This window comes from Leptodactylus fuscus, chromosome 8 (genome assembly GCF_031893055.1).
Source record: "Leptodactylus fuscus isolate aLepFus1 chromosome 8, aLepFus1.hap2, whole genome shotgun sequence".
Lineage (NCBI taxonomy): Eukaryota > Metazoa > Chordata > Amphibia > Anura > Leptodactylidae > Leptodactylus > Leptodactylus fuscus.
This window is the reverse complement of record NC_134272.1, coordinates 15,675,879-15,694,635: the sequence shown is the minus strand read 5'-3', so window position 1 is coordinate 15,694,635 and position 18,757 is coordinate 15,675,879. Positions and strand designations below refer to the sequence as shown.

The 18,757-nt window shown below is 44.5% G+C and overlaps 1 protein-coding gene and 1 pseudogene across 14 annotated transcripts in view; one reads left to right on the top strand and one right to left on the bottom strand.

Moving 5' to 3' along the window:
- The window catches only part of MPRIP (myosin phosphatase Rho interacting protein), a 76,178-nt gene that overhangs the window by 23,395 nt on the left and 34,026 nt on the right, over positions 1 to 18,757 (top strand). For 10 of the 14 annotated variants that reach the window (XM_075285218.1, XM_075285219.1, XM_075285208.1 and 7 more), the window contains exons 4-7: positions 11,405 to 11,553; positions 14,898 to 14,982; positions 16,370 to 16,565; positions 16,693 to 17,125. In XM_075285218.1, coding sequence (XP_075141319.1) covers positions 11,405 to 11,553; positions 14,898 to 14,982; positions 16,370 to 16,565; positions 16,693 to 17,125 — 863 coding nt within the window. The remainder of the gene's footprint in view (positions 1 to 11,404; positions 11,554 to 14,897; positions 14,983 to 16,369; positions 16,566 to 16,692; positions 17,126 to 18,757) is intronic. The other 4 variants (XM_075285220.1, XM_075285221.1, XM_075285216.1 and 1 more) reach the window with 1 other exon arrangement.
- Positions 12,977 to 14,079, bottom strand: LOC142216731 (uncharacterized; annotated as a pseudogene).

Here is an 18,757-nt window from a genome sequence, read left to right as displayed (position 1 = left end):
GCGTCCTCCGTCCCCTTCTCCCATTAACCGCAGGCCTGCGCATCGTGGGAGCTTCTGTCTGGGTTAATAGTGGACTCTGTATCTTCAGCTGCTTCCCATGGACTGAGTGTTGTCTCTCCAGGAAGTATGGGGGAGGGGGCCCGTCCCCGAATGGTTAAATTAACTCTCAGCCTATGTATAAATAGAATAAATGAGCGGCGCTCCCAGGATGCTGCGTATTCATTTATAGGGCTTCACAATGACTTGCTGGAAAAGCGGCCACCAAAATTTACCGTCAGGGGCACAAGATTCAAGTCTGCTGACAGTAGATTGGGGCAGAATAAGAAATAGTGGCTGGGGGGCAAAAACCTTTTCTCCTCTGCACGGAGCACTGGATATGAAGGGCTACCCCATCGGGACCATTAAACTAACTTGCATAACCATCACTCCAGGTATATCTACACTGCTCTCCCCATTCTCTATGTGAGGGATGAAGACCTCCTTTAATAGGAATCCCCACCAGGAACACCATGCCATTCTTAGCTCCAAAATAAATAAGTTTGTGCTAGTTAATGTCTGTAGTATTTCTTAATTCTATTTGGAGCGCCTCATGTAGTGGTAGAGTAAAAAGATAAAGTTCTGTCTGTCTGCAGCCACCTCTAGGGGGAGCTCAAGAGCCTTGTTTTATAGATTGGACTCCAATGATGACACAATGTGCAGCAAGCTTCGGAGACTTGGTAGGACTTGGATCAATGATACTGATAACTGACTTGGCACCTTGGCCACATCTATTCCTGTACAGCTCTGACATGCCTTCAGTGGTGTAACTAAGGCTCACAGACCATAGTCCAAAATCTCAGCTTGAGCCCCCGTCTCGCAATCATCTACCATGTCTCGTTAATACATTTTAGCAGAATTGACATGTCCCTTTTCTTCTCCATCTGGGATCAAGCCACCATACAGACTTGTTTACAACATGTCTATGCACACAAGATTCCCATCTTTCACATCCCCTATCGGGAGGGTCTTCGTACCCCCTTTTGTGTCACAGCCTCTCCCACAGAATCCCTTCTTGACTATATGTTGCTAATCAGCTACTACTTTGACATCTAAAGGATAAATTTGTCCATTCTGACAGTGGCAGGCTGTGTATCGTATATCTTCTCACTACAGTGCACAAGAGAGCAGGGGGAAACCATTTGATGCACTGAATGTCAGATATCAAAGGTGAGGGTGACCGGTGACATTAGCTTTCCAAATATTTGCAAACTTCATCCACCTTTTTCATTATGGACCGATGTTGTTTGGTCTGAACTGGAGGTCCCTCCCATTTGACAGCCAGCATTCCCTTGGGATCCTCTTCTGGTGTCTTCTGGCCTCCTGGGTGATGTCACAAGCCCTTGGGCATCATTGGGGCTTATGATTGGGTCTTGGTGGTCATGTGGTACACATCCATGACATGGCGCTTTAACACAAGTGTCATGATGTCTGCATGGAGTCACGAACTCAGGCCTCAGCCGCTCTCAGGGACTGTGATCTCACCTTAAGAGGCCGGAAGAGGGAAGGTGAATATCAGTGTTTTAAGTTTCTTCCCTACTTCTTATTATATCCTGGGGTCTGAAGACAACCCAGAATATAAAAGTGATTTGTGGGTGGGAAATATGCAACAAATCTGGTTGACTTTTCTTGCATTGCTGGACATTTAGGATTCTTGGAGAGTTGAGTGGTGTAGTGGCAGCCATATTGCCTGTTAGCCAGCCTTCCCTGAAACAGATGTATCTAAGAAGAGGATGAGTATGGGACTACGGCTCGCTAGGTTTTAGGGGGTTTAGATCCTGGATATGTGTCGGCCATGTGTCCTGCCCGGCGAGGAGCGATGGAGTTAAATCCTGATGTCATTCCTTCACCTCCATCTGGTCCTGGTAGCAGAAACAGCTGTTCCTCGCCCGCGTCTGGGAGTGTGAGACTTCTCTGGTAGCTGCTGTGTGTAATTACAGTGGAAAATCGCTCCCCGCAAAGTCCTCAAAAAACGCCTCTCTGAACCACTTCCCGGCCATTCTTGGGCAAATTGCAGCAAATCCTGTGTAATATGTGAGCGCTCTCTCCTGTTATGGGCAAGCCGCGCGCTCCAGGTCGTGACGTTCCAGCCCAAGTGTTAAACACGGATTACTGGCCGTCGGCTCTCGCCCGCTTTGTAGCCGCTTACACTTCTAAAAACCCTTTCATCTGCCCTCAAACTTATCGGCTTTCACTGCCTTGTAATGCCGGGCGATGCTCAGGTTATTTTCAGGTCAGTCACACTGACACGCTAATTCAGACATAACATAGGGGAATCGCTTCGTAGGCAATTGCTCAGGGAGCAACTGCAGGAAAATTGCTCCAAGGGATGATACACCCATATAATAGGAGGTGCTGCAGGAGCTGGGGTAGCAATTGCTCATGCCTCTGACTCCGCTTTATGAGCAGCTTGTGTAGCCCTTTAATTAAAGGTGTATCCTGTTTACTATGTGGGCTATGTAATATCTATATTAAACCATCGCTACAAAGCCTTGTACTTTTACAAGCATGTCCTCTGCGACACACACATGTAGGCACGCGGGCGCACACACGACTTATCTGTCTCTTCCATGTGATTCTCTGCTCTGGTCCTATTATCATTTTATTAGTGTGAGGCCTTCAGTGTCCCAGCACCCCACCCTGTGGCCCCCCGCTGGCTGTGGGAAGCCTAAGCCTGAGGCTATATTCTCAAGCATTCCTAAATTCGGATATATCTCCCCCCCCCCCCCCACACTGGCAGCGAGCCTAATTGATACTTTACTTGTGCTTTGGAATGGGCCGAGGGTTGGACGTCCTCGAGCTCAGTGACATCCAGAGCAGGGCTCCATGTGACATCACCTTGGGGGCAGAGGATGTGGAAACCAGATGATAGGAAGTCAGTAGCTTAGATAGAGAGATGTGAAATAAGGATGCGCTCACACAGCGCAGTGATAACCACATGGTTTTGATTTTGCAGGCTCCCTAAGAGGTTCATGGAGCAGGATCCGGGTTGACCTGTCATGGCCATAATGGCTGCCAGTAGTGTATTTTGTCCATGATTTGCTTTGCACTGCGGTTCATCCGTTTTCCTCCTCTAGGGTCACCTACTCTGCTAGTGACTAGTAAACCCCCCTGCAGAGCTCACAATCTACACACATGGGGGACAGCACATTCAGCTCTTATTATAAGGGTGAGCACGGTATATTGTGTTATGCAGCAGAGGTAGGGGGCAGTTTCTTGGAATATTCACAGCAGTGGCGAGGTTCCCCCCCCCCCCCCCCATACATGGTTTAGCTTAAGAAACAGAAGCGAAATTGCACAACGCGAGGAATGAAGACTGTGTGATAACACCTGGTTACAATCTGGAGGCTGCCAGCGTTTGTCACTCACAGTGATTTAAGTGCCGAGATATTGCCCAAGTCCGTCTCCTGTAGAGTCCGCGTATTAAAGAGACAGCAGGCAGTCTGCATTAACCTGCACAGCTCACTGAAATCAGTCTGTTGCCCCCTGTTATCTGCCACTACAGATAGCGAGGATCTAGGCCTTATTACTTATGGGACTAGGATAAGTTTGTCGCTTCAGATCCATTAATGGGTAAGTATGAGTTGTCATTGTAAACCCCCATTATAGACGCTACATGTCTGCAAGGAATTGGACAAGGTAAAGTATCATGATTCAGGAAAGTGTAAGGCTAAAGCTACACAGGGTCTTGCAGCCACATAGCATTAAATGGGCAAGGTACCCTCTATCCATGGAATAGGCGATAACTTGCTGCAGATCTGCGTCATTCTGGCCACTAAGACCCCCATTGAACAGGAGAATGGTAATGTTTTGTCCCCACCCTGCGCATACACTGAACCATTCATTTCAATGGGAGTGAAGTCAATAGAGCAGTGCTCGTGCTGCCTAGCCACAGCTGTATTCTGGATGGGTAGACCTAACACCCCCATTCTCCTGATCAACGGGGGTCTGATTGGTGAAACCTGATGGATAGGGGATAACTTGGCCAGATGTCACCACCCCATTAAGACTGCAAATGATACACATGGTGATGTAGGAGTTTAGCAGTCTTCGACAGACTAAGGCAACATATGATCGCCATAATAAGGGATTAGGAGAAATGTCAAGATTTGTCGCTTTTACTATCATCCAAGGAGAACCTGAGTGATAATGGAAGTTCACAAGACTGTGGATGGGCATAACCAACGTGACCCCATGCCCTCAAGGGTATAATGTAAAGCTACTAGGCCTCAATTCAAGACCCAACTATAATGTCCCATATGGTACTGGTCTTGTGTTGGGAAAAGATGACTTATGGGCCCCCCAGGTTTCTGGGCCTGAGTGCAACCACATCCTGTGCACCCTCTCCAGTTATGCTCCTGTCTATTGATTTCGGCCCATTCATAGAGTAAGATAAGACTCTTAGCGGTATTTGCTTGTCGACGTGCGCTTTCCTTCTCCTCGGCTGCTGACACTATTTTTACGTGTTATTTTTAGGACGTTCTGATTTATTATTAGGCCGTGAAAATTAATTCTGAACATCCTGTGATCACAAATCCAGCGCCAACTTCAGGCAACATTGTCTATGCGGAGAAAGTGCTGCCCCTCCCGTCCAACGCCCAATCATGAATTCACCACCCGATGCTTTGTCTCATTGTGACCCTCTTGTATGTTGGATATCACCGTGTCGGGGTCTGACTAAATAACAGGAAGGGGCATTGTATTCACATTAATAAGATATTTAGAGATTACTTCAAGATGGTGATACTTCCTTACGACGTCTCCCATAAAAAGGAAGAACACATGTCACTCTACAGAGAGATTTTTACATTGTTCTCCAGTCACATCCAGAGCTGCACTCACAACTTTGGCTCCTTGTTACCAGTCTCTAGTGTATAGTAGGAGCTCAGAGGTGAATTGCATCAGACATTTGTGCTTTTTGTTCTATTTGTCACCAGAGTATGATAAAAATAAGCCCATTGTGACTTTGTCCTGGGTAGTAGCAGCACAATTCTTGGTTCTGGAAACCAAGCTTGTATACCTGTATACTGCTACATTGTGACAAGCTGCAGCTCTCTGAGCTGGACTAGGTCACTAATTTGAAGCAAAAGCATCCCAAAAAGTTGCAAGGAAAAGAATGTGGAAAAAGAATAACTTGCTGTAGCGCCACCTTTGGAAGGTCGCCCCTTTTATAGATCAGTATCTGGTTTTCTAGAAGCCGAGTGACATGATCTGGAATTACAGCCAAATCAGAATATCTCCTCCAGAAAGCTAGAGCCATCCGCAGATAGCTGTTTCAGGATTATTGGCCCTCATAAGTGAGAAGCAGGATACTATTCGGCTGGGTGAGAGATCATAGATTTCCAATACTAGGCTTTTCGGTATGTCGTGTTATAGACCCTACATGCCCAAACTATCAGAACATATCGCTACGGCATGTTGTGCCCTTAAGGTCAGACTGGAGCCGCGGGTGATGTGGGCAGTGCAGTCATAAAGCCTTATAAAGTAAGTGAAGCCCATGTAAACTTTTACAATCTGTTCCTGTTTATCGGAGGCCCGGTTTACCATCCGCTTTACGGGCCTAGTAAAATCTCCCCAGCCTCTCCCTGCAGTCTGTCAGCCACGGTTTACATAGCAGATTACATCATTTACCAGATCACAGCCATTATATAACCGCAGTGTGCCAGCTGATACATTGTAACAAAAAGTACACATCAGCTTTACTGCGCATACACCAAACCTCAGGCACATGCGCGGTGAAGCAAAGATGTATTTCACCTGGCTTCACTGACCCTGCCCTATTTTGCTCCATGTCATTGGATCATTAGCCAAAATTGTGTCCATCCGAATACATCCTGTTAAAAAAAAAATCGTCCCTTGCTCTGCGGGCACACCCAGTCGTGTGTCTGAGGCCTTTGTGTCCCAAATAGCTCTGACAGGTTCCCTTTAAAACACAAAGCATTTGAGAAAGTTGCATGAAATGGCCGTATGGCTTGTTTGCATTTTAGTAAGGAATCTGCACTTGGCGGCCGCTGCTGTGGGTGCACTGAGGGCGATACACGGTTGGTTAGTTACAGGATTGCAGGAGTTTGCGCCCTGCACCGTACAGCAGAGATTACAGGGTTATGAATGTAGCATTATGCTGCAGATCAGGGCCGTGTGATGTGGGAACGTCTCATAGTGAAGGTCAGAGGGGATGAATGCATTGTTCCCGCCTGCACGCCCTGTGCATATTTCTCAGTATACAAACATACACAGTCGTCTTGTTTCGCATGTTGGTATTGACATCTGCTGGCACGGCACGGGTTCATCCTGTTTCATACCTCCAGCATATACCTGATCTGCCCAACACACACTGCTGTATACTAGCACTCACGACATGTGTACTGGCCCCCTGTCTGCTATATGGCATGTTGGTCGATAAGATATTTACAAGTTATAGGAAGAAATCTTTAGTCTGTCAATTTTCTGGTATCACATGACCCTATGAAGTAAAGCCTCATGTACACAATTAATGTGGGGCCGGGTTTGCAGCAGAGTGACCTCCAAGTGCATTTTGTGATGATACCTCTGAAGGTCGTCCCTTTTTACAGATCAATGTATCAATGCGCTGTGTTCTGATGACATGGAGCAGGGTAAGTCCTGCTCTACCTTCATCACAATGGACCATCAGATACCCCCTCAGAGGAGTATTGGATGTACACTCTGCCCTGTGCATGGCTACAGTGATGCAGAGTCCCCGCAGTCTGCACAGAGGACTTTTTCCTCATCCGCTTTCAGTTTAAAAGTGAAGGACCCCATTATAGTCAGTGGGGTCCGCCGGGCTCCGTGTGTAAATGCTGTTTTTTTTTAGCTGTCCGCCTCTTCATTGTTTTGGTCCCCCTGACAGACTGGAACAACAGAGAGACAGCCCTACTGTGAACCTAGTGTAACTGGAGATGTTGGAATTGATCTAAAAATTATCACGGATCCTTTCATTCTAGAAAACGCAACTTATTGCTCATAGTCATGGAGTGCAGTGATTTATAAATATCCAAAGGCGTGAGAAGGGTTATTACTGTGGGGCTTCAATCTAAAATCGAAGTGGTCGGCCTGAGGGCATCAGAACTCTGTCCAAGTGGAGGGAGCGTGACCCTGGACGAATTACGTGGAGGGCGAGCGAGTCTGTGATGGAGTAGAGAGCAGCGTCTGCCGGTTAAGTCCTCGCTCACATAATAGCCTTATAAGGACACAGATGGACCCGCTATGCGGGTGGAATCTTAACTTTTTTGTGTGTGCTTGAAGCAGACAGATTAGTTATTTTGGGTATAAGGTCGTGTTCCAATTACACCCTCCTTCCCAGGCATTTGTTTTGGGGAAAATCAGAGAAGGGAGGGTGGTAGTAACCCCTTCCTCACTGCAGTGACTTCTTTAAATCTTTGACCCATGCACCGTTTCTGCACCCAACACTTCAAGTAGTATAGAAATGAAAAACGAGTGGACTTCAGCTGCCAGCACCATTGTACGGAGCCAGACCTCCTGTGACCCGAGTCTTGCTGCACCCATGTCTCCGGCGACTTTCCCCTGAAATAGTCCTGACGTCTGCTCTTCTCATTGAACTCTTGTCGCTGCTTCTCAATGGCTCACTTCCTTCATGACGCCTTCACTTTCCAAAGGAGGAGCACGACTCAGTTTTGTATTCATACTTAAGACTGTCAACGTTAAAAAAAAAAAAAAAAAAAAAAAAGCCACTACCTGCTTCAGGCCAGGGACATCAGCATTTGTATCACAGACAGGATTACAATAAAAGATAAGACCTCTTTTGATAACACTTCTGATTCCTCATTACATCCACTACTAACAATAAACAGTGTCACAGCTCTGATATCTCCTCTCCTTCCCTGTTCAAAGGTTGACTTGAAAACTCTCCATAGACTTCGGTGAGTCGACTCCAGACTGTTGTCTATGGACATGAGATCTCTAGATGCTGCTAACAGAGTAGATGAGTAACTCAAGCAGGATGGCTGCTCCCATATTTATGTATGGGAAAATAGGATACAAATACCATAAATGGAAAATAATTTAAAAAAAAAAATTAGAAAAGGTGATAATTTCTGGTTTTAATAAAAAAAAAAATAAAAAAAAAAAAAATGTTGCTATATTCTCTTTAAGAAACTTGGGCAGTAAAGGAAACAATCCAACGTAGGAGGAAAAAAACCCAATCGTGCCATAATTAACCCATTGCTGCCAGGTCTGAACACTGCCTGTGGATACGTTGGTTGCATCTCTTAGAGGAAATGCATGATGTTCAGCGAGCTCCTTCTTTACCTAAGGCATTGCTGGAGATACTAGTGAACTCTCACGCTCTTCAGTCATTCATCATCTTCACTTCTGTCTTGTAAAGAGGCCTCTTCTTCGAAGAAGGTATCTTGACACGCTGATGAGCAAGTTCTTCAACCTTGTTATTTGTGAACCTGGTTTCTCTATTTTAAAGTCAATATGACCACTATAGGCATAGTCTCCATGGAGGTGCGAGAGCGACTGCTGTATTGTCCATGCCTGACATGACCTACAGGATTGTTGCCGATGACTCGGACAGTAAATCATCTCCACTAGATCACCATACCTACCAGTAATCATAGCAAACACCTAAGGATCCTGCTGTACATGACCTGTCAGGACAAAGGCGCCTATATCTGACAGTAGATTATATCACCATAATTTATAGCATGTGGTCACACTTCTCCAGCTCTTACACATCTGTGCTTCAATATGACCATACACGTCTTATGTATAATCATATTTACTTAAGAAGTATGACTTAATATGAACTAATATAACTTTATTAGTTCACTCCTGATGAAATGTGCAGAACATGGTAATTATATGTCATTAACCCGATAAAGGTAATAAAACCAAACTGTACTGACTACTGTATCATTTTCATAGCGGCTATAGTAATGTCCTCCTGTACTGCTGTACAACTGCCATAATACTACTAGTGTATAACTACTATAATACTGCTCCTATGTACAAGAATATAACTACTATAATACTGCTCCTATGTACAAGAATGTAACTACTATAATACTGCTCCTATGTACAAGAATATAACTACTATAATACTTCTCCTATGTACAAGAATATAACTACTATAATACTGCTCCTATGTACAAGAATATAACTACTATAATACTGCTCCTACGTACAAGAATATAACTACTATAATACTTCCCCCTATGTACAAGAATATAACTACTATAATACTGCTCCTATGTACAAGAATATAACTACTATAATATTACTCCCTATGTACAAGAATATAACTACTATAATACTGCCCTCTATAAGCTAGAATATGGATGGATACTTTTGTAATCTTCCTGGTAATTCTCTTATGTGGTTATATTATAAAGGAGCGGAGTCAGCCCTGGTATATATACCGTAATACAGTTGACTACAGATTTCACACATATGATGAGCAAATTAAAATGAAAATGTCGCTGGCTTTGTGTATCGGTCTCTTCCAGTCAGACTTTCATCTTCTGTACTCAAAGGCCGGCGATCTGGATTACAATAATGAAAGCTTTATTCAGCACCACTACTGAGATGCACTCCCCTCTCTTCCCATGTCGCTTTCTTTTTCGGCCCCACTCCCCCCCTCTTTCATTGCTTGCTCTGGTGAACATTGTTATGCCGTGTAGGACTCTTCCCAAGTCATTCTCCATGTATAGAGCCCTTGGCGACTCCTTGGCTGCAGCATGTGAGGCAGATCAGGCTGGCCAGTATGGAGACGCTGTCACTTCCCTCCATATGACCTTTCTGGAAGGAAGAAGTCAATATGTTCTACCAACTCCTGGAGACTGTGATGATCTGTGTAGATGCTTCCATGCATGACCCAGGCTTGTAGCATCTGGTACCATTCACAAAACCTGTTTGTCCAGTTCTGTTTGTGAGCCGCAGCCTCCCCTGTGTGGTACAAACTGGTATCATTGTCAGATGTCGGTACATCGTGTGGTGTGCGGCACACTATCTTGCGGATCTCTCAATATATAGACCACAACCAGTCAGTTATTCCAGGGGTCCTTATGAATTGCCACTACTAGTGTTGGACTGGCTGATTAGCGTACCAGAGGATCTGAAGTACAGTAGAAGACGCTGAAATTTGAAGGGTACTATGGTCTATTCTTAGGGGTTGTTGAAGGGTGGGCCACCAGAATTATATTATCTAGTGGTCCCAAAGACCCACACGGACCACTACTTATATGAAACCCAATACTCATCTTGGCATTTTGGTTCCCTTTTTTGTCTTTCCTTCTTTATTTCCATGGACTATTTCTGTTCTGTTGCATTGGTCCCCCAGGAGCTACAAGTTACACTTCTGGGGGTTGGTGTAGGTACAATATTGATTCATATACCATTGAAATGTGGCAGCCATGACAGCACTCCAGAAAATCCTGTACACCATTGCTCAGAAGACTATGTGGATGTATTGGGGTTTATATTAATCTGGTACTGCCTATCTCAGAGGGTGCAGCGTTTTGTGTTTTCTCACCAAATTTTTGTACTTTCACCTTCGATATTACTATCAGAAGATAGCCGCATATCCTTAGTTGAAACCTCTTGCTATGTAATTGGGTTGTCAGGCTACCTAAGCTATAGATAACACCATCAGCTCATTATGGGCTTACAAGGTTTAGTCGTACTCCATGCTGATGCTTTAAGGTGCCCGTACACAATAGTCCACCAAACCAGAGTATATCTGCAGGTCTCTTATGTGTGTGTGTGTGGCTATCGCAGCTTTCCCTTGACTAAAGATATCGCGAGAACAAACGGGAAAGCCGATATTGCGTTGAATTCAGCGCACTGTCTGCTTTCTAACGGTGTATTAAACCGCATGTGCCCAGGGAGGTGAAGGGTCCTCTTTTTCAAAAATAGCTCGTTTTCTGGTGACATTCCCCTTAAACATCTGTGCCCTCCGAGTAACTGGTATATACTATCAGTACAATCCTGTAGGCTTTCCTAAAAGTGTTCTTCCTCCTATGAAAAGAATTTATACCATTGTTGCCGTGTTCTTCACTGGTACCTGGTGCCCATAGAGATCAAATTCTACAAAATCCAATGTTCATTTCCCACGTACACACGCATTGGACATTGGGGCAGACGTGTGGGACTTGGCTGGATTTCTTTTGTTGCCTCTGATCCCCAGTGAAAATTCAGAGACGGTTGTGGGTTCATGTGTGTAAGGGAGATGGTCTGATGCATTTTCACCTGCACCCGGGCCTGTATAGTTATGTACAATGGGGACATCTATGGGTGAAATTATCCTCTTCCATTTTGTTTCAGATGATGTCACTTGTTTTATTGCCGCTGTTCTGTTTTCTGAATACATCTTTCTGTTCTTGTGCAGCCAACTACTCTACCACAGGGGACCATCAACATGAACCAGTGCACGGATGTCATAGATGGGGAGAGCCGCACTGGACAGAAGTTCTCCTTGTGCATCATGACCCAAGATGAGCATTTCATCAGGGCAGAGAACAAAGAAATAATCAATGGGTGAGTGAAAGACGGAGACACCATGGACTGCAAAAATGGGTTTAGTAATTTCAGCCCAAAGACCAGGAGCTTATAGGAGGACAGCCACAGTATCACAAATATGGATGTTTCTGGAGATTTCCTGGCAGTCTCTGCAGTTGCTTTTGCGGTTCCTTCTGACATTATATCATCTGTATTGTAGTACTCCTGTTTACTGTCCAGTGCTTATATATACGGGTAAGGTTGTTGTCTGGATGGGACATGATCTGAGTTCACGAGTCCTCTCTCTAACACTAGAAGCAGTGTGTGCAGGTGTGCTGGGTCTGCTCCAACCTGTGCCTGCCCGCAAGCTGCCTACAATAGGGACATTGTGTCTGATGCTTTGTTCTTGGGTGACACCCACAAAGATTATAAACTGTACTGTGCTGACAGCCTCAGCCAAAATACACCTCTCTATCAAGATCCTGAACCATGCACCCACCTCTGTATTTCTCACCTATGTACTCACATCTCTCAAGTCTGGGCCCTCTCCTACTTTGCGTATATTGCCCTCCATAAACACCGGACTCCCCTTTTTCCTCCTTCTGCCCTGTGTGCCCATCTGGCACTTGTTTTTTGTTTTGTTTTTTACCTGTAAATAAACATATTCCCTCTTTTTCTCAAATTGCATTTTTAGCTAAGGCTAGGTTCACACATGAACTGGTCAGTCCATTCTTCTGATGTGGAATCTGCAATAAAAATCTGTGTCAAATCTGACATGTGTGAGCCTTTCCTCTGTGACATTACTTTTCCTCTCTCCTCTTAGTAGTGTTTCTGTCTGATTCTCTTGAACTGTTCAGCCATCTTTTTTTCCCACACTTCCTCTTATTTCTCCTGTCTGCTTTCCCGGCACACATCCGCTGCTCTCCACCCTGCTCCGCACCTCCTCTCTCACTCCGGCCCTCTTTACTTTCTGTCCTCTGCTCTCTGTGTTTGTGTTTGAAATGCTTCACCACACGTTGTATAAATCCTGCAGATCTCTTTCCACGGTTGGATGTTCCCATGTAAATTCTCTTAGCATTCTCTTTAGCCTTCCCTCCAGAGTCCGAGTGTTTGCCTTCCAAACTCTTCTCTCTCCCCTCCAGTACTTCCTTCTCTTTCATGCACTCCTCCATCTTTTTTTTTTTTTTTTTTCCTTTTCTGCTTCCCACATTCCTTGATCTTTTTCCATGCTTACCTTGCTCACCTTTGTCAGTGGCTTACTCTACATTTTGCTCTCTTTATTCTTTGCTGTCCTTTCTCCAATCTTCTCCTTCCTTCTTCTCTTTATTTCGTCTTTTGTTTTTAACTTGCTCTTCTCTCCCTTTTCCCTCTTTCCTTGCTCTTCCATCTCTTTTCCTTCTTTTATCTTGCTTTACATTTTCCAATCTTATTTTTTTTTAAGTTGCCCCTTTCTGCCTGCTCTTTAATCTCTGTTTTCCTCTTTCCTTTTCTCTTCCTGCTCTTGTCTCTTCTCTTCCTGCTCCTTCCTCTTCTCTTACTGCTTTTGCCTCTTCTCTTCCTGCTCCTTCCTCTTCTCTTCCTGCTCTTTCCTCTTCTCTTACTGCTTTTGCCTCTTCTCTTCCTGCTCCTTCCTCTTTCACCCTGCTCCTTCCTCTTCTCTTCCTGCTCCTTCCTCTTCTCCCCCTGCTCTTGCCTCTTCTCTTACTGCTTTTGCCTCTTCTCTTCCTGCTCCTTCCTCTTCTCTTCCTGCTCTTTCCTCTTCTCACCCTGCTCCTTCCTCTTCTCCCCCTGCTCTTGCCTCTTCTCCCCCTGCTCTTGCCTCTTCTCCCCCTGCTCTTGCCTCTTCTCCCCCTGCTCTTGCCTCTTCTCTCCCTGCTCTTGCCTCTTCTCTCCCTGCTCTTGCCTCTTCTCCCCCTGCTCTTGCCTCTTCTCCCCTGCTCCTTCCTCTTCTCTCCCTGCTCCTTCCTCTTCTCTCCCTGCTCTTGCCTCTTCTCTCCCTGCTCTTGCCTCTGTCTGATCTTTCTTCTCCCTTTCTGCTCTTTTCTCTCTCTCTCTCCTCCCACTCCCCTTTTTCCTTTTCTCTCTGCCATGCTATTTCTCCTCCTTTTATCTCCCTCTAGCTCTCTTCTCTAGCTCACACTCCTCCTGCTCTCTAATTCTTGCTCTCTACCCACGCTTTATTCTCTTTCCTTTTTTCCTTTATATTACCAAAGACCTTTAATAGGCCAGTTTTTTTGGAAAACTTTTCTTTTTTTTTCCACGGTTGCCATCAGTGTGTATCGTTGTGAGCTCACGCACAGACATACATCATTCTTTCACTGATGCACAATTTGCTGTTTTTTACCAAAAGGAGCATTTTAGAAATGGGACCACCTTAGGGGCTTAAATAATTGAAACATAACTAAGCTATAGAACAACTTTTGATTTTCTTTCATTATTTGTGTCATTGATACATTGTGTAATATACTTTATCAACAAATGTAGTCTCCTTTCTGTGAATTCCGGCATTTCTTTATTCTTTCTCTTGCTTCTCTATTGAGAACTGACCGCTGCTTCTCACTGCATACGGGCAGAATAAATAAGTGTGAGGGAGGGTCACTTCAAACTGTTTTTATCTTGGGCAGTATTAAAAAAATAGCTTTCTTTTGGAGTCATATGAAGAGGAGATTCTCAACATTCATATGAAACTAAGGCTGCAGTTTGTGTTGTTTAGTTTTAGTTTATTGCATTTATTTAACAACAATAGAGGAGTTTAATGCTGTAGGAGCCCCGCTGATCTGGGATTTAATAGCATGAATCTGCTTGGTGTTACTGAAGTACAAATAATGCAGCTACACAATGCACAACTGTATCAATAACCAATCAGCAGCAAGAGAAATACAGCCATTATCTATAGCCAGGATAGTATTATAGTAGCTATATACTTGTACATAGGAGCAGTATTATAGTGGTTATATTCTTGTACATAGGAGCAGTATTTATAGTGGTTATATTCTTGTACATAGGGGCAGTATTATAGTAGTTATATTCTTGTACATAGGGGGCAGTATTATAGTGATTATATCTTGTACATAGGAGCAGTATTATAGTAGTTATATTCTTGTACATAGGGGCAGTATTATAGTAGTTATTTTCTTGTACATAGGAGCAGTATTATAGTAGTTATATTCTTGTACATAGGAGCAGTATTATAGTGGTTATATTCTTGTACATAGGAGTAGTATTATAGTTATATTCTTGTACATAGGAGCAGTATTATAGTAGTTATATTCTTGCAGATAGGAGGCAATATCATTGTAGTTATATTATCATCCATTATTAAATACCGCTGTATTAAGGTTTGCTTGCAGTATCTTCTAATGTGATCTTTTTGCTCTTGTCAGGTGGCTGGAAATGCTGATTGTGTACCCAAAGACCAACAAGCAAAATCAGAAAAAGAAGAGGAAAGTGGAGCCCCCTACTCCACAGGTAGGTGAACATTGCATGATTGGATAAATTATCAAATGTATTTTTGATTCCTTTCCTTGTCTAGCTATGGTTAGGAGTTGAAGCCTACCTGGTTGCTGTCTGCCATACTGTCATTTATTTTTTTAAACATTGGAATAGCCGTGCCCATTGAAATCTTTAACGTGTTGTACAGCCTTATCTATGTCCAGGATCTGCTGTGTTAGGAATGTGGGGAATTGTAAGGCTCTCTAAAAGAACTGTGGCCCCATCTCTTCTCCCTGATAACGCGGGTGGGAGAGTAGGGTAACTGCAGTGGAATTCCATAATCCTCCGGTAGAAGTGATGTCAATGAGGGGTCTTGGTGTCCTGACTTTGGCTCTTACTATACATGGTAATGGTGAACTAGTTCTCTGACTCACCCTGACTTGTGCTGTGTGGGAGCCCACAGCTGAAGTGCCAGTTCAGTTACATGTCCCGGGAGGCTGGTGCCACATGATGTGCAGAACAGGTGCCAAGGCAATGTATATGTTGACTTGGTTTGCAGTTTCCTGTAATTTCCTTAAAAAACGTGGTCTGCCCATGTGAGTTATAATTAGGTTGTCTAGATTGGACAACCAATTTATTTTAGATGATTTCTATGTGGCACACGGGACCCTCTGTGGTCACCTGGTAAGCGTCTGTTCATGATGGGTTGTCCATGTAATGCACAGACATGCTGAATCTTCACGATAAAGTCTGCTTTTACTCTGACTAGGGTAAGTTCACACGGGGCTTTTTGGACCGGCATCCAGTCGCACACTCCGCTCCGGAGAAGGCCTAAATGAATGGGCCTAGTCGGGAGGGAGTGTCTTCAGGCGGATGTCGCGAGGCAAATCCATATGAAAGAATGAGCAAGCCGCATCTTTCTTTCCGGCTCCCGGAAAAAAGAACTGACTAGCTCCCATTGATTTCAATGATGTCTTTTTGGTCAGGATTTTGAGGCAGATCTTGGGGGCTGACATTCAGGATCCACACAGACGTGAGCACTTTGGCCTCCTTGTTGAATACCAAGCACAATACTGTACATAGGTATTGGTAATGCAGCTCAGCCCTTTGGATTTGAATGAGATAGAACTGCTGCTGTATTATGTGACCAATGAATGTGAAGTCATCGGCACAGGGAAGAGGCCGGAACAGTTAATCGATCGCATATTAATGACCTATGCTAAGGATAGGTGGTCAGTATGTAAGTCCCAGAAAACCCTTTTCATGGTGCATTCCGAAAAGCCATCATCCTCCTATCAAGCATTTAGCCACTAGAGGTGCTGTTCTCTTGTAGCTTATCTACGTTGCTTGTTTGTGTATCTTTAAATCATGTGATGAAAAGCTTTTGTAATCTGTTATCTCTTGTATCAACTTATTATCTCAGGAACCTGGACCAGCCAAAATGGCAGCAACCAGCACAGGGATACCTACTGCAGAAAAGGTCCCGGCCACCAAATCCACTCTCTGGCAGGAGGAAGCAAAGGGCAAGGATGGGCAGGAGAGCAGTGGCAGCAGTCCCATCCAGAGTCCAGTCCACATGCCCTCTTCCCCAAGTGAGCCTGCACCAGACAACAAAGTCGGTCAGTTTCTTGTTGGTCTTCTTCCATCTATGGCTTCACAAGACTTGTAGTCTAGTATGTGTTCTTGGTGCCCCATCAGGTATAAACCCTGTAGGATAGTGAAGTCATTTTTATATGCTTTCTTTAGATGGAGGTTTGGTGAATGGAGACCGCGTTGACGGCGGGCGCAAGACTCGAGTGGAAAGTGGCTATTTCTCATTAGAGAAGACTAAAGACTTGAAATCTGAAGATCAGCCATTACAGTCCCCGTCATCACCTTCCACCCCCGATGCCCCCAGCAGGTATAGTGTCCACAATACATACGACCAGGAGCAAGATCCCTTTTCTCCCCCAGGTAACAGGGACTGTAAACCTTGGGAACCGCATATCAATCACAGAACACCGACTGCCCTTCTTCATGTTGCCAATCGGGAGTATGTCACCCTGGCTGATGTGCCCCGAGCACGCAGGATCACACACAGGGAGGTTTTCCAGGTAGAGAGGAAACGACTGGAACAGAAAACCAGAGCGCGGAGCCCGGGCAGGGAAGAAGTGGCAAGGCTGTTTGGCCAGCAAAGGAGGTGAGTTGACTGTGAGATGTGTTGATAGAATTCATCCATTTTTGGGAGACTGAAATGTTGCAAGGATTGGGTGGGTTTGTTGTACTAGCTACAAGGTTCGTGTCTATGGTATCTTGAACTACACAAATTTAATGCATTGTTTTTGGTGTTTTATGGGTTAAACAGTATTGGTACACAAAAAGGGGTATGCATTTGTAGATGCCAGTTCAACATCCACCAATATACTTCTTGCTTTTCGTGGTCCAAAACTTTTAGTGGATGAAACTGAGGATAATCAGATTGTAGGGTGGTTCATAAGTACAGTGACGGCTTTTATGGACCGGTCTTACGTCTGGGTGGCCTTTAGTGGTTAGGTTATAATACTTGACTCTATTACAACCAGATCAGGGTCCATTTACCTCATGGGTTCATGGGCCGAGCTCCCAGCTTCACGAGGTCTTATAGATAGAATAAACAAATTAGTTGCTTTTTATGTGCACCGGTGATGGCAGTCGCAACTCCTGACAGAATTTAACAGTGATGCACAGCGACCTAGCATGGAGAGCATGCTGTCTGGTAAAGCAGCTGGACTGTCTGCTCTCCATGCTAGGTCTTAGTCCATCACTGTTAAATCCTGTTGGGAGATGCGGCTGGACAGCCTGCTCTCCTTCTGGTTTACACTATAATGGACAGGCGTTAGTTGTATTATGAGGTCTTATTGAGGCACAATTGGCCAATATGTTTACGATCAGGGAATCTCACTGCATATTTTTGTACAGTTTATTGGAAAAAACATTTTCATTCAGTGCAACCATTGTAAGTGCAACTAAACTTTTCCATAGGGGAATGCTTCAGAGATTGCTGATACGTATTGTTATCACAACCTACCTGTTCTAAGTTATACTTCAGTGATCTTCAGCTTGTGGCTATTGCAAAACTAGAACTTTTAGCATGCCAGGAGAGCTGCAGGTCGGGTAGTTTTGCAACAGCTGGACGGCCACAAGTTGAAGACCCCTGCAGTATATGAACACAAAGCTGCAATTGTAATAAAAAGATAAGTCATGTGTTCCTAAAGCAGACACAATTTCAAGATGGTGGAGAAAGTGGATGAAAATTATCCATAGGGAGAATAAGCAGTTTGTGTAAAGTTGCTCTATGGTGTATTTTATTGATGGCGATTTATATACTGCCCCAGCAATGACTTAAACAAATGGGATATACACTATGCTGTGTTTGTGTCCTGCACCCTGTGATCTCCAGTTGTTGTGTAACTACCACACCCAGCGTGCCCTGACTACTCCATGCTGCGAGTTGTGATCTCATAACTGCTGGAGAGTCGCTGACCTGTGTAGCCATGTCCCTGACTTGCTGATGTGTCCTGTATCTGTTCATCTACAATTATGGCCAATGAATAAGTATTGTAGTTTTAAAGGGGTTTGCAGGCTAGTTAATTGATAACCTTGCCTTAGGATAGGTCATCAACTGAAGTGTCAGCGGCAGTCTGATGTCTTAGGAAAGACTGACCTTCCTCTCGTTCCCCCCTCAGGATCAGCTGTTTGAAGAGGCAGCGATATCCCCAGTGTGTCGCTTCCACTTCGGTCACATGGACTGTTCCAGTTTTGATACCAAGCATAGCTACTATCCATTGTGCTA